The sequence below is a fragment of the Ambystoma mexicanum genome, chromosome 3p (assembly GCF_040938575.1).
Source record: "Ambystoma mexicanum isolate Mex_15411 chromosome 3p, UKY_AmexF1_1, whole genome shotgun sequence".
NCBI classification, from domain to species: Eukaryota; Metazoa; Chordata; class Amphibia; order Caudata; family Ambystomatidae; genus Ambystoma; species Ambystoma mexicanum.
This window is the reverse complement of record NC_090925.1, coordinates 717,406,659-717,422,239: the sequence shown is the minus strand read 5'-3', so window position 1 is coordinate 717,422,239 and position 15,581 is coordinate 717,406,659. Positions and strand designations below refer to the sequence as shown.

Below are 15,581 nucleotides of genomic sequence, written 5' to 3'. Positions count from 1 at the left end.
GAGGAAATTAGAACGTCTATCAAGTCATATATGTCACTCAGACCCGGGGCACCCGCCTGTCCACTGAACAGTGCAGGCTCTATGATGATGCAGGGTGTTGATGCGGGCAAAGAGACTACTGTAATGGGAAATGTAAAAAAAACGGTAACGTTTGGTGAAATCCACTTACAAGCTGAGGCGAATTCCAAATCAAGTCCGATGCCCTCTTTGCAAGCCGAGCCCTTTGGTCAACCTCAGCTTTCAGCCATGCCCCGAAAATCAGTAAACATCTTGGGTGCTCCGCTGCCCTAACAATATGGCATCGCACAAATACATGGTCAGGTGCTCCGGCCAGAAACTACTGTCCAGACTCATGATATCAGGGATATTATAAAATCTTCGATTGCGGCATATATCGACGAGACCAGCCAATGTTCCCAAGGGGCTGGTGATAGTCAAATGCTGCGATATCCTGATGTGAGCCAGTTATTGAAGGGCCCAGCCCAGTTGGTCAATCGAGTAGCGTTAGAAAATGATGTTGCAACAAGGCTAAAATTCTCGACAAATGCTCAAGCCCCCAATACTAATTCTATAGATGGTAATAAACAAGCCAAGTTCAGGTCTCACTGCCTAGTGATCACATGTCGTGATGACCCTTATCCTCAATACGTATTAAATCGGGCTAGCATCTTGAACATATGCAGTGAAATCCCGTCCTTGTCTGACATATCCTCATCAGATGTAACATTGGTCGAATTTACTAACATAAATGATCCATCTGAAGCAAAAATCCATCTTCAATCAACAATTGTGATGAATATTTTGTGGCAATCTAAAACAGCCCTTTATGAAATGGGCTTCCTTCTGTTTCAAGATCCACTTACAACAAGTAAAGTGATGGACAAAGCTCAAATCAGGACATACCAACCTACTAAAAATAGAGAATCGAATCAGATTGTAAACTTTGCTCCAAAAATGTTGTCATCACATGATCATAACATAATGTCAACGAAAATATAGGCAGCCTACTTTCGTGGAACACGAGAGGGCATAAGCACTTATTTGACCTTGCAAGTAAAGATTTGGCTTCCTATGAATTGATAGCCCTACAGGAAACCTGGCTTGTTGATTGCCCCATCTGGGAATCCCATAACAGTATAATAACACCGGCTATTCAAAACTGTAGGGGCCGACCTAGTGGTGGCCTTTTGCTCGCAATCAACAAATCTGCTGACTTTGTAAGTGAAAAATTAGTCTCTCCCTCCATGTATTTTCAGATTGTTAGACTGCAGAGAAAGAATAAGCTCATAGTAATTGTCAACATTTATTGGAGTAGAGGTAATATGACTTCAGAATCCTTTTTTCAGTCATTAAATTCGATTCTCGATCGCTTGACCTTTGAAAGCAATATTTGTCAAAACTAACATATTAGGTGATTTAAACCTCTATTTGATATCACAAAGTCCACAGGGACACACTGCTGATGAACTAAAGTGGTCAAATATGATGGAAGAGAGAGGTTTTGTGATGCTGAATGGTGCAATCATGGGGGACATTCCTGCTGAATTTACATGGGAGTAGGGGGCCACAGCGAGCAATCCTCGATTATGTTTTTGTCCATAAGAATTTCTTAAACTGTGTACAATCTATGCAAGTGGTTGCAACTAATCGTAGTGATCATAACAAGCTCGTTATGCGTTATTTAAGAACACCACCTGTAACCCCTTTTAGGATCGAGACCTATGCACATTCGAATCTCGTAAACAACAGTGGCACCCGAGTGAGATGGACTGTAAATCGATTAGATCAGTTTCATGAGGTGCTTCTTGTGTCATCTGGGTCAAACAACTGTTATGTAACGGTGATGCAATTGTTTAAGCAGGTAAGAATGCCGGACCTGAGTGTTCGGCACAAACATTGTCATCCCTTTGATCCTATAGTACAGTGTAGAAAAGCTGAATTACGTAGAGATCTACGTAACCTAAAATTTGTACCAATAACCGATCGTTCCTTAGTCAAAAAACAATTAAAAGCCTCCTATAGAACATGGCTAAAGGGCCAGCGAGCCCTGTGCTATCAACGAGACAGAGAGGTAATGCTGTCTCAAATCCTTAAGAAGTCCACTAGTGGCATATGGGCCTGCCTGAATGAGGCCACGTTTAAAACACAGGATGCTGTTCAAGTAAATGCCATTCCAAATGCAACCTGGAAAGCCTATTTTGGTAAGCTCTACTCATCACCTTTTCCAAACTTGATCCCGAATACACATTCTCTAGGCTGGTCCCATCACTTTGCTATCTCCATTGACGATATACAGATATGTATTAAAAACTTCTGAGTCGCTCGTGGGCGGTGGGCCCGGATGGTCTTCATAATGGTATACTTAAAGATCATCCAAAAGAATGGGCAAGGATTCTCCATCAGATATTCAGTAAAATACTTTTGACAGGGGTTATTCCTGACTCATGGAAGAAGTCCATCATCCTACCCATATTCAAGAAAGGAAACCATAGCGCTCCTGGATTGTCCGGGCAAAATTTTTGCACGATTAGTGTTGAATAGATTTAACACATGGCTGGACGCAAACAAGTTCGGAGATGTGTTTCAAACAGGGTTTTTGCCTGGAAATGGGACGACGGTAAATACTATTACTCTCACGAGTATTATTCAGAAGGCACTCCAACAACAACAGCCACTCTATACCGCCTTTATAGATTTTAAAATGGCGTTTGACGCTGTACCTCGTGAACTCCTTTTTAAAAACTTGATGGATAGAAAATGTCAATCGTCAAGTGGCTTATTGATTTACACACAGACACTACAATTCAAACTTTCCAGTGATGGTCTTCTGTCTGATCCTATTCAGACTGCATGTGGGTTGAAACAAGGTTGCCTGCTAGCCTCGGCCTCATTTACCTTCTTCATTTCAGACATTGGTGTAGATCTCAGTAAAATTGTAGCAGATCCACCTAAAATGAATGGGGTCAAAGTAAAATATCTGCTTTATGCTGATGATATGGTGCTATTTTCGAAAACACCCAAAGGGTTATGTGCACTCTTGTGTGCTTTGGATACATATACCAAAAAGAACTGTATCACCTTTAATCTAAGTAAAACACGGGTAATGTAATTGGGTAAAAGTAAGCAACGGAATGTTACATATGGATGGCCCTTACAAAATGTTAACCTCTTATCAGTCTCCTCTTATATCTACTTGGGGGTCTACATAAGTAATTTGTCAGACTAGCACGCTAACTATCAACACCTAAAGCAGCGTTTAACGACCGCCATCTCACAAAGTAGGCTCATTAGGAGCAAATATTGTAAATTCTCCATAACACCATTATTGGTCTACTATAGACCAAAATTTACCCCTGTAATTCTTTACGGTTCGGAGGCCAGCATGGGAAAGTCATATCAATGTTGGGCCATATTAGAAGGTTGCTATTGGAAGCGCACTCTAAACCTCTCATTGTCGGAACCCATTTGCATCCTGCGACACGAGCTAGGACTTCTGTCCCTTTATGGCATCTATATATGGAGATTATGCTCGTTGTATCGAAAATGTATACTAAGTATCAATCAACCTGGGTTGTTAGGAATGATTGCAATATACCTTTTAAGATCTGACGATGCATTTGCGGTATCCTGGAGAAGTAACGCCAAAAAAAACATTTCTAATATCGGTTTTTCTTTGGCATTATTGCTAAGAAATCCCGATAAGGCGAAGAAACGGATATGGGAGGATGACTGGATAAAAACAAGGTCGGCATGTCTCCTATACAAAAAGTTTAAGATTAACCCATTTGCCTTAAAATGCTATGGGGAAACAGAAAGCTATTTGGTTATTTTCCCACATTCCCGACAGCGGGATGATTACCTAAGGTTTCGACTCAATATCTGGCCCACAAAGGAAATCCTGTGTTCTCGCAGAATTATCTCAAAAAATGATGTTCTGTGACGGTTTTGCCAACTTGCCATTGAAACAATGCAGCATTTATATGTTGAATGCCAAAGCTTGCAAACGAAAAGAAATGTTTGTTTTGAACATCTGTTTGCTGGGTATATGACTATGTCTCAAATACGCTGTTGGAATCTGTTATTTCATAGTCACCTGAAAATTGTCAGATATGCCGTACTGAATTTTCTGTATGGCTTGGGACTAAAAAGCAAAGTCAGTACATTAAGTCGCATCTAAGGAGTTCACTAGATAAGTTTTAGATTCAGGTTACATTTTGCCATTTGCATCTTGTTGGTTCTTTTATTTTTCCTTGTTTTAGTTTTTTTTTTTATAAAACATGAACAAGTACAAGTACATATCCTAATTTGCAAGTGATTATGCAATTTTTGTATATGTATATGATTCGTGATTATATTTTCATTCTTTTATTCTTAAAAATGTTATGTAGATTGTATGTTGAAAAATCAAATTTTACTTGATTAAAACAACTTTTAATAAAAAAAATAAAAAAAACAATAAGAAAATACTGTTTCAAAGCACCCACAGGGCAATGGAAGGAGCAGGAGCGGGCAATACATTAAAATACATAAACAATATTTAAGAGCAGTGGGGATGAGGGGCCGGGGGGGTCGGAGGGGGATGAGCCTACTATGCCTTGTGAGTATTCAGAACGTGCAGGTGCAGCAAGGAAGAGGGCAGGGGGGGGTAACGGCCGAGGAGTCTGTGCTCATGGGTGAGCCATAGATGAAGTGCTGGGAATGTTGAGTGCTACACGGCCTGGAGCCGCAAGGGGTTTAAGTGCGAGACTCCAGGGCGGGGGGGGTGGTAAGTGCAGAGGCAAGATTGGAGCTGGGCCGATTGGGTGCGGGAGGTCAGGACCCTGAGGATGCGTAAGGGCCCAGGACACCAATCGCAGCAACTATGGGATTAGCAGGGGAGAGAAGATATTGATATTTATTTTATTTCTATCACGCTCGTACACAAGTGTTTCAGAGCGTGAAAGAGGGAAGGAGCAGGTAAAGAGGAGAGTCTTAAGGAGCTTCTGGAATTTAAGAAGATCCTGCCCAAGAAGCAGAGGGAGGGGTAGGCTGTTCCATAGGTGGAAGCCAGCCTAGGAAAGCAAACAACTACCTGCCTGCCCTCTGTTTAGCAAAAGCCTTTACACACAGAGTTGGAGCCTGAGGAGCTTAGTCTTCTAGAGGGAGAGTATTTCATAAGATAAAGTGGACGATAGTGTGGTGCTAGGGCCCAGACCGCCTTATGGATGATGCAAAGGGATTTGAATTTAATCCGTGCAGCAACCAGTGAAGGCTTTTTAGTGCAGGAGAGATGCAGTCCCTGGGCTTAATGCCAAGAATAAGTCTTGCTGCCCTATTCTGGATTAGCTGGGGGGGGGGGTTCGCAGAGTGGAAGATGGTAGATTCAGGAGGAGGCCATTGCAATAGTCAAGCCTAGAGAGAACTAGGGCTGGGGTAAATTGAGAAAAGGGAGAATTCCTTTGAGCTGAAAGTGGGACTTCTTGGCAATGTCTTGAGTGTGAGGGAGAAAGAGGAGTCGAAGAGGACTCCAAGGTTTCTGGCTTCAGAAGAGGGCACAGGGGGAGAGCCCCTGTGCCAACTTGGCCAGGGGAACCTGAACAGTGCCCACTGCTACAACTGTTTAAAACAGCTAAAAGATGGGTGGCAGCTTCTTACAACTGCATGCAGAAAATGATAGTGTGAACAATCTGGAGCAGAAAAGAAAATGGGAGAGAGATGGAGGTGGAAGATAGCTCAGGGGTAACACGTTCATCTTGGAAGCAAGACAACGCGGAGCAACACAGGTTCGAGCCCCGGGTCCGCGCTTAGACGCCTCTGGGTATTAAGCGAGTTATAAATAACCAATCACAAAACATTAGTGACACTCAGAATGCTGCAGTTCGGGCTGGGCTGCTACCATTGGTGGCAGTACCTGACTGAGTTGCATATGGCTGGACCCCTTTGCAATGGCGCAAACGGGCTAAAAAACGGTGGTGTGGAAGGTTGCCCAGAGCAATGCCAGTGGTTCAGATTCATTCCATACCTTCCACCCATCTCGCTTGTGCTTACTCAAAATGCTGTGTCAATTTTTGCCAAAAAGTTTCCCGTAACATGAGGTTTCGTCTTTTGCAAATAAATGTCCTGCACAGAACTTTCATGATCCCCCCCTCCGTATTACTGTGTTCGATACAACTAGGTCCTCCAGTTACCCATGGTGTGCTGTGAACGGCGCAGATATCATGCTTATGTTTTGACACTGCACATATGCCCAATCCTTTTGGTGTTAAATCAAAACTGCATGTGCTAGGGCTGGGTTAACATGATTTAATTGGGTACCGATTGAGTGTTTACTAGGCGCATACTCTTGGCCTGAAAAATACTGACATGCCATTAAGTTCATGGACTCGGCATGCATACTAGCAAAGGAACACATAGCAATATGTTGCATGGCATAGGGATTTCTTTAAATGGAGTATGCCTGAAACCACGGCATGGCACAGAGCTTTGAAAACAAATGGAAACAGTGGAGAACATCATGGCATGGAGCACCCTCATAGTGGCAATGCTTCAACCCTCGGATGATAAACCCCCATGACAATGCATTGAACATAGCACAAGTAGGTGCACTTGACAAGCCGCACTGGTGGAACTGAAAATAAGGGCAATGAGCATTATTGTGCTGCCCCTGTTCTAGTCTCCCGTGACCCCTCAGGGGCCGAGTTGCTCAAAAATTCATTGAAGGGAGGAGCATCGCTGCCCCATAGTTGAATATTAGGACCTTGGTGCTGCTCTATTGTTTTGATTTTCATTTCTCTATTTGGTTTAATCTGGTTTTCAATCGTCCTGGTACTGAATGGTTTGAAGAAATGCAATTCTTGTCAGCCTATCATTTATGTTATAACTTACGCCTTTAAATGTACACCAATAAGCAGATTTTAAAATTGGCTGTGATCATGTACATTTTCAAAAGTGTTCACTTGTCAATACGATACATCTTCACCAACAAGATGAAATATAGGTGACAATGAGATTTAGATACACTAACCTAAACTTTACAGTAAAGCATAGAGAATGCAGTGCTTTATAGTAAAAATACTGTATGCTTTATATAACAACTTAATTTTTTATGAATGGAATGACTGTCTTTGCCAGACAGGATATAGTTACCCTAATAAAAAGTATCATCCCGATTACTTCCAGTTTGCAATTATTTGAAAAAATAAAAACAAACATCTTGCCTCGTACTCCCACACAGGGCTTTGGCACTTAAAAGTGGATGAGACAATTACTGCTGCGCTCCCCCTTATAAGCCCATATGAACTTGCAGTGAACCGAGAAAAGGGGATAGAGAGCCGTGAAGGCAAGAGAGGAATGCAAGGTGAGCCGTGTTTTCATTGAACAGGGTAACTTAAATAGCTAGCTTTGCTACACATGTGGCAATTGAATTAGCAAACTTACAGAATTGCATAGCAAATTGCTATATGACGCTGCTTATTTTATGCCTTGCTAACACAGCTGGCCGTACCGCATACCTGCACTTAATGTCCAATATTGGTTGCCCTTAAGCTACGTATGTCCACTTATGTACTGTCCTGGTGACTGTTCCATTTACGCCCCTCCACAAGCTGGTCAGAATGTTACTCAAACTCACCCCATTGCAAGAGGCTCACTGCTTCCTGTAAAATCTGATTCATCTATTGTAATCAAAAGCATTGTTCCTTTCTGCATATAAATTAAATAAAAAATAATGTCAGGCATACGACAAATGACAGTACTGGCCACAGCATCAACAACGCTGGAGGCTCTATGCGATTTTGGTTTAAAATGTGGCAAACATTTTTGATAAAAAAGGGATTACATTAGCCGATGGGAATGTAGCTACCTGGGCAAGTCAATTCTACCCGATCACTCTTCATGGGGCATTATCTTATTGAGGGGGGGGGAGAAGATTGTCCCTGAAAGTAGGTTGGCCAGCTGACACTCCCACCAACATTTTTAAACCCATTAACAAGCTGCAGTGGTCTGCTTTAAAATTCTGTGGTTGGATCTGGGGGCGGAACAGCAGAAACCCCTTCTTTCACGTTCAAACTTAATGCAGAACTCCTCCCCCTTAATTTTAACACCCTTCAGGGTGGGTGGTTCACTCATTTCAAGTTACTAGCTTGACAGAATTCTACAGTTAAACCAGAATGTTCTGCTCCTTTCGTCATCCAAGAGTTCCCGTGAAAATAATGCTGTTTTTCTGGACTGTCTTTGCTGACTGAGGGGCTTAATTCGCAGTACTCCTGCTGTAACTTAGCGTACCCTTAGTACCCATCAGAAAGCTTACCAGGATTCATAGAAGAGTGGCTCAGGAAAAGGTGTTCACTAAATTAAATCCAATCAAAATCATAATGGGCCGCTCTGGCATTGTGGATTTACCCAAATAATGTCTCCGACTGTTCCACAAATATGAAGATACTGTCAAACGTATACAGTCTCTTGGACCAGTTCATATCACAACAGTATGGGCACTGGGAGTGAGGAGGAATGGCAGTGAAAGGAGTGTACAGCTGAAGGAACCAGTGGAGAGGGCAGTCTGCTTATCAGCAAGGACAGGAAAATGCAAGGCCAGGTTGGCCCATGGCAAACCAACGTAGAAGAAACAAGCCCGACTAGGCTGACATGTGGTCTGGGTGATGGAAAGAGGGCCTTGATGGAGGGGGCGGAGAGAGTAAACCAGAGCTAACATAAAGTGCCAATAAAGGAGTTGTACCCCAAAATTTCTAATAAAAATTAAATCGTATAGACAATTTTTTCGAATGAAATTCCCTACTAAAATGTCGTATTTCGATAATGTCCAACGTTGAAGTACTTTGATAATTGATTTCCGTTTGCAGCCATGAAAACACGTTTTAATCAACGTACGCACACTTGCATTAATTTGATTTGTGTTTGTTTACGAAGGCTCATTAACAGTTTCACCGGGTGATTCCATATGTAGGTATTGGATTCTTCACTCTCACATTAATGTTATTACTGCTACTTTAACGTAATTGCTTCTAAAACGTTGCGGCGAAGTAGTTTTTTTTTGGCTTATCGCGTGGGATTCCTAATGTAGTTATTGCCTATTTCTTACATGGAAACAACATTATTTGTCATTTCTGTGCGTATACTCGCACATTCATGCATTATTTGCCGTGCAAAGGTAAACGCTTCCAAATCAATTTATGAAGCATTATTTAGTTCACTTACCTTTTCCTTTTCCGAACTTACCTGTTCATGTGGTTTAGTTCCCAGCCACTGTTCATTTCCTGTCCGCACGCACTTTTCCGTAGTTTGCGGTCCAACCTGCTCAATGAACAGTCCATTCGTATTTTCGCTTACACTTAGTTCCTAATTTCGTGCTCTCGCGCGAACTCGAGCGAGATTTGGCAAAAACGAAAGCAACACAAATAACGCCTCACCAAATGTAAGTATTCATGCGGTATACGCGTTTCATATTTTTTTCTAAACTTAAATTATTTCAATTAATGTAGGTAATCATTTTAATATAATGTCTTCCCAATTAAAAAACGCAAGTCGACATTTTCATCAACGTGAACCTTTCCGGCTTGTTTTTTTCACGTAGATCCAAGAAATGGAGGTGATGCCCCGTAGACCGTGCACGAACCACCTGCGCTTTTGATCTGGATTAGAGTGGGACCCTTTCAGTGCTGAGGCAGAGATTGTGTGACCACCAACGCATTTTATCGCTCCACCTCCATCCCTGTGTGACCCACACGTGTCACCGGCTGTGCACTGCGGGTGCTACCGGCATGCACCAATTATCTCACACATTGGATTGGTGTTAAGCAAGGCCTGCAGCCTATACATTGCAGCAACCAAGAGGTTCACTGCCCACAACGCGATGCCTGAAGCAGATTACACATTTGCATTTAAAGTGAAGTGTCTTGAATGGTACGCGATGTGCGTTTGTAAAAGTTAGGATGAATACACATGTTTGCAGGTCTTTTGCATGCACGTGCATCTATGATTGAGTGTTATAGTGTGATATGCCCATGTGCTTTGTTAGGAGAAGGGGTCACATCAGCATAAAGGAGTGAATGCTAGCAGGTAGTGAGTGTAACAAAGTAACATTACAGCTGGCATATATTGCAGACAGGCATTAGGGAGCTCTGTAAAATGCTCCTGGTACTATTGGTCACTGTTAGCAGCGGAGGCTGCCATAAATAAAACGCAGGAGCCAGCGGATGCAAACAACGTCTTCTTTATTCAAAACCCTCGTTCCAACTAAACTCCTCCCCTTCCCTTCCTTGCGGCGAAACGTCACTTCCAGTGTGACGTTCTGTCTCTATGGGGCTACCGTAAAGGGGCAGCCTACGCAACAACACCCCCAGACAAATGTCCTTACATCAACATTAGCTTAACTGTTTACTAAACGATTAGCACTCCTCTACTAACCTCAGAGGTTTTTTTATTGTTCTTTGGGGCCGTCCTCGCGACCCTTGGCTGTGGTCGCCATCAACCTCTATTGGAAGATTTGGCTGACGTAGAACTTGCGGTTCGAGGGGCACCCATTCCTCATCATGAATGTCAACATAGTTCGGGTCGATGGGTGGGAGTGTGTCCCCCTCTCCTCCCGTGACATGCTTGAACAGTGAGCTGTTCCGTGTCACCTCTTTTTCATCGTTTGCTGCTGTTACAATTTACCCTTTCACAGCGATGACTTGAAGCGGTTCTGGTGAGAATTGGGGGTCAGCCTTTTTGTGTACAGCTTGTTGCACCCACACCTCATCTCCTATTTGGAAATCTTTGGTTTGTGCTCTCCTCCTTTTGTCAGTCTGTTCTCGTGCCTTCTCTTTCCTTTCTTCATCTCTTCGGAGGACCTCCTGGTCTGGTTTCGGCCTTGATGCAGGGTTGTTGACGACTCTCGTTCTGACTCAATATTTCACCATGAGCTCAGCTGGGGTCTTGCTTCATGGGGCGTGTTTCGATAGTCTCTCAACATTCTGCATAAGGCTTGATGTTGGTCAGTCCCTTCGAGACGTGCTCTTTGCATGGTCTTTTTGATGGAAGCCATGAACCTTTCTGCCATGCCATTGGCCTGAGGCAATCTTGGAGTTACTTTTTGGTGTCGGAATCCCATGTGTTTTGCAAACACACCAAATTCGTGTCCACTGAAAGGCTGACCGTTGTCCTGAATCCCCCACTCACTGATAACTTCGTCGAACGTGGCCCCGACATGTGCAAATGCTGTAGACTTCACTCGTTTCACGATGAGGAACCTTGAGTGTTCATCAATCAGTAGTAGTAGGTAGTCTCCTGATTCCAATGGTCCATAGAAATCTGTCGTAACTCGTTCCCACGGGCGATCTGGAATCGTGGTTATTCTGAGTGGCACTGGGGGTTCTGGTTTCGCAGTGTATTGACAGGCTGTGCAGTTCCGTACCCACCGGTGGGCCATATCGTCCATGAACGGGAACCATACGTGGCACCGTAGCTGTCTTTTTGTATTTTCCGCGCCTCTGTGGCCTTCGTGAGCAGTTTTGATGACCTCTGCCCTTAGTGTATTGGGAATGACTAGTTTGCACCCCCTGGAGCTGTCCTGAACTGCTAACTCGGTGTGCACTCTTGTGAAACTCTCAAGTTCGCCTCGACTTGCTCCTGGATGTGTTTGGACCGCCCTCCGAAAGTCTTTTCATTTATTGTTTCCTGTCAGACTGATTGCTAGGGCCATTGATGGGTCTGCCGCTGAGGCCGCAGCAACGGTTTCAGTGGAGATGGCCGGGGGCAAAGCGTTAGTGGTGACGTAGCTGATGTATTCCGAGTCCCCGAGCCTTGGAGTGGGGACGCCGACAGGGTGGCGCGATAGGTAGTCTGCCGGGTTGTTCTCTCCCCTCGGTCTGTGGATAATGTCAAAGTTGTATTCCTGCAGGCGGATTCCCCACCGTTCAATTCTAGGGGGCATTTTCGTTCATGGGTTGCCTTAGAGGGATTAGAGGGCTTGATGATCGGTTATGAGGGTGAACTTCCTGCCAATGATGAAATGATGAAAATTTTCGCAGGCCCAGAGGGCTGCTAGGCTTCTTTCTCTGCCTGAAAGTAAGCCGATTCCGGGGGAGCCAGGGCTCTACTGGCGTATGCAACCACGTGTCTTGGATGCGTGTCTTGGCCGCTGGTTTGGTGAGGACTGCACCCAGGCCCACCGGGCTGGCATCTACGACGATTTCTGTGTGCCATTACGGGTGGAAATATGCAAGTATCCTAGCTTCCGCGAGGGAGTGTTTGATGTTGTCGAAAGCAGCTTGGCACTCCATAGACATTTGCAATAGTCGTCTTAGGGGTTCGGTAATGGTCGCAAATTGCGGTATATACCGGGCACAATATCCTGCCATGCCCAGGAAAGATCTGATATCTGCTGCTTGACTGGGTTTCTCAAGATAGAGGATGGTCAAGACTTTGTCGGGGTCAGGGGTCACCCCTTCGGCCGAAAAAATGTGTCCGAAGAACTTGAGTTTAGCTTTGCTGAACCATATACAAGAGGATGGATGAGCTCATCCAGCTAAGTCTGGCACTCTCGACGTGAGCTCTTGTGGAGCTTATTCATTTGGTTAAATATTTTTTTGATACAAAACTTTATAAAGAGTTGTATCCAACTGTTGCTTCATTTGCACCTATGGGTTGATGTCCAAAGTAGAATTGGAAAAAACTTTCAGACCTGGTCCCTAAATTAGTAATTGAGTCATTAGTTTTGAAAACTGCTAGGTATTCATCAAATAAGAAGTTGGTTTGTTCAATATTTGTATGGTTGTTTTTAATGCCAATGCATTTCGGAGTGAATCTCCTTCAGGGCGTTAACAACACTTTTATATTCAACTGATCATTTATCAGCCGAAATCACTTCACACAGTAAATAAACAAATCAAAAAGTTAACAACAAAGAGTACATCCCATGTGAAGGAAATCATAAATCAAATGTGGTTTCAGAAAGAAAGAAAATTTAGGCAATACATCAATCCATGTATGTCAAATGTTACAGTCCGCCATTTTGAAGAACATCAGTCAACGTATGATTGGTAAATTAAAATATACATACCCAATGAAGGTAATTCCCATTAGACAGAAGGTTAAGGTTATGAGGGGAAAACAACAACATGGCATCTTCGTTAGATTAATGTTACTAAACAGTTGTACAAATGCACTAGCGACTTTGTAGTGTTGTGCATGTCTGAAATGCACTAAGATTACCTTTGTGATGTCCTATGGTGCCTGACACCATTGTGAGGTAGATAACCCTCTGTTCTCAACGTTACAATCGTCTGTGAAAAAATGACCAAACCTTAATATTTCACTATTCTTCATTGTACGAGTCTCATGCGTACCTATACATTACTTTAAATGTGGGTCTAATGCTTACCCCTCAGAGTGTGTGCTTCTGCGTCCTCTCACTCTGTGGCCGTATCTACTCCGCTAGCGTTCTGCAATGTAGGGAAAGTTGCAGCAAGCTCGCGCCGCGTTGGGAAGCAATTGTATACCAGTTTCTATGGGAACCCCGTTTTGTGTGCGCTGTCACGTGGCGGGAGGCCTACGTGGCAACGCTTTGTGTCCCGCATCCCCATGGAAACGGGGAAACGGGATGAACGCGGGGAAGGAGTCTGTGGAGTTTAATAGGTACTTACTCTGTTGTTTCCGATCGTCAATCTGTACTTGTTGAGATAAGGCATTGCACATTAATTCAGATTGTGTAACCAATGTGTAAGTAGTGATCCGGTTAACGTACATATTCCTATGGCAACCCAGATCTACGTGTGCTATTGCTAGGCACGTGGCCCGCATAGCAACGCCTCGCGTTCCATGTCCCCATGGACACAGGGAGACGGGACGGAAGGGGTGCACATATGAAGGGAATTAAGTGAGCTCTCTCACCTTTGTTAGTAATCACTTCTCTGTTATCCTGGACACTATATTGAGCGTTAGACTCGAAATATGCTTGAGAGTGTTGTAACTTACATTAACATTACTAAACTCGCAATTATAGTGCATTCAACATACTGAATATCAACCTCATTGCAGTATCCATACTCGGAAAGTAGTAAACAATCATAATGAGTAATTAATGCATTATACATATACAACAATAATCTACTTTGTAAGTCCTTTGTACTGGTAAACATCTCTTTCATTGTACCCATACTTCACTCACTTATTACATTTTAATAAAGTAAAGCTAATCCTCGGACAATATGCCCATGTTGGTGTTAACCTCAAAACCTTGCGATCATAAAAAGCACGCCCAGTTGATATCTTCATTCATTCCTCGTGGGGTTAGACACCCCAAGTTCTCAATCCAATAACATCCCTTCTGTCGAGTTTGGTCTGTATGTTCTCATGAGGATCATTGCTTTGAACTACTTCCAACACCATAAACCGAATCTGAGTCAAGTTATGTCTCTCTTTAATCCAGTGTCTTGCGACAGCTGAATTTAAGTTCTTGTTGCGTATACACGAGCGATGCTTGTTCCAACGAAGCTTTGCTTTTCTTTGGGATTGGCCCACATAGAATTGCCCACAGGGACATTTGATGGCGTAAATAATATTCATTGAGTCACAAGTTGCGAATGATTTCAGCAAGATTTTCTTCCCGGTATGAGGGTGATTAATGGTCGATCCTTTCAACACATAACTGCAGTTGCTGCAGTGCAGACACAGAAAAGTTCCAACACGTTTAGTGTCTGGTTGTTTCTTGCGTTGTTTTGTTTGCACTAAGCTGTCTCGAAAGTTCCTGCTACGTTGATAGACAAATGTTGGTAGTTCTTTGAAGAGTGTCTCCGTTTGCTGTTCACAAGATAACACTTGCCAGTGCTTTTTTATGATTGATTTGATGCAAGTGCTTTGTGTTGAGAATCTGGTGACGAATACCAATGGAGGTTCTGTTTTCACTTTTCTTGTGGCTGTTAGTAATTCATTTCTCGGATTTTGGTTCACCTTATGTTTAGCTTCTGCTATTTCTCCTTGTTTGTATCCCCGTTTCAGGAACTTCTCACCCATTTCATGAAGTTCTTTGTCATAATCCCTTGGATCACTGATGATGCGTTTCACTCTAAGCATCTGACTGTAGGGGAGGTTTTTGATTAGACTTGGTTCATGAAAACTTAGTCTATGTAATAAATTGTTGCGATCTGTTGTTTTCGTGTATATATTGGTCTTGTATTCATGTTCCATAGATTGTACATTCACATCAAGAAAATGGATGTTGTTCTTGGAATGTTCATGAGTAAACTGTATCTTTTCGTTGATTGTGTTCAGGTATGTAAAAAATTCCATCAGGTCTGTCTCTGTGCCCGTCCAAATGCCAAATTTATCATCTATAAATCGGATCCAAACGGGAAGTTGTGGTTTCCATCTTGGATGCCTTAATATGTGATCGGACTCAAATTTATGCATGAATGTATTGGCATATGCGGGGGCCATCGTGGCTCCCATCGCCGTTCCTGTTATCTGCATGTAAAACTGATTTTTGTATTTGAAGTATGAATTGGTCGAAATGAAACGTAATAAGATGATGATAAATTCTTTGTTTGCTTCTATATCGCCTGTGTTCAGGAGTAACCATTCGATTGCCTCGATTCCAGAGTCATGTG

The 15,581-nt window shown here is 43.1% G+C and overlaps 1 protein-coding gene across 3 annotated transcripts in view; it reads right to left on the bottom strand.

Moving 5' to 3' along the window:
* The window catches only part of LOC138580770 (oocyte-specific histone RNA stem-loop-binding protein 2-like), a 743,835-nt gene that overhangs the window by 35,924 nt on the left and 692,330 nt on the right, over positions 1 to 15,581 (bottom strand). Inside the window, exon 1 of one of the 3 annotated variants that reach the window (XM_069651573.1) lies at positions 9,214 to 9,375. The exons of 1 other annotated variant lie outside the window; for it this stretch is intronic. In XM_069651573.1, the coding sequence (XP_069507674.1) occupies positions 9,214 to 9,308 (95 nt within the window). In that variant the 5' untranslated portion in view covers positions 9,309 to 9,375. Of the gene's footprint in view, positions 1 to 9,213; positions 9,376 to 15,581 lie in introns of those variants that run through there. One more of the 3 variants, XM_069651574.1, reaches the window with a different exon arrangement.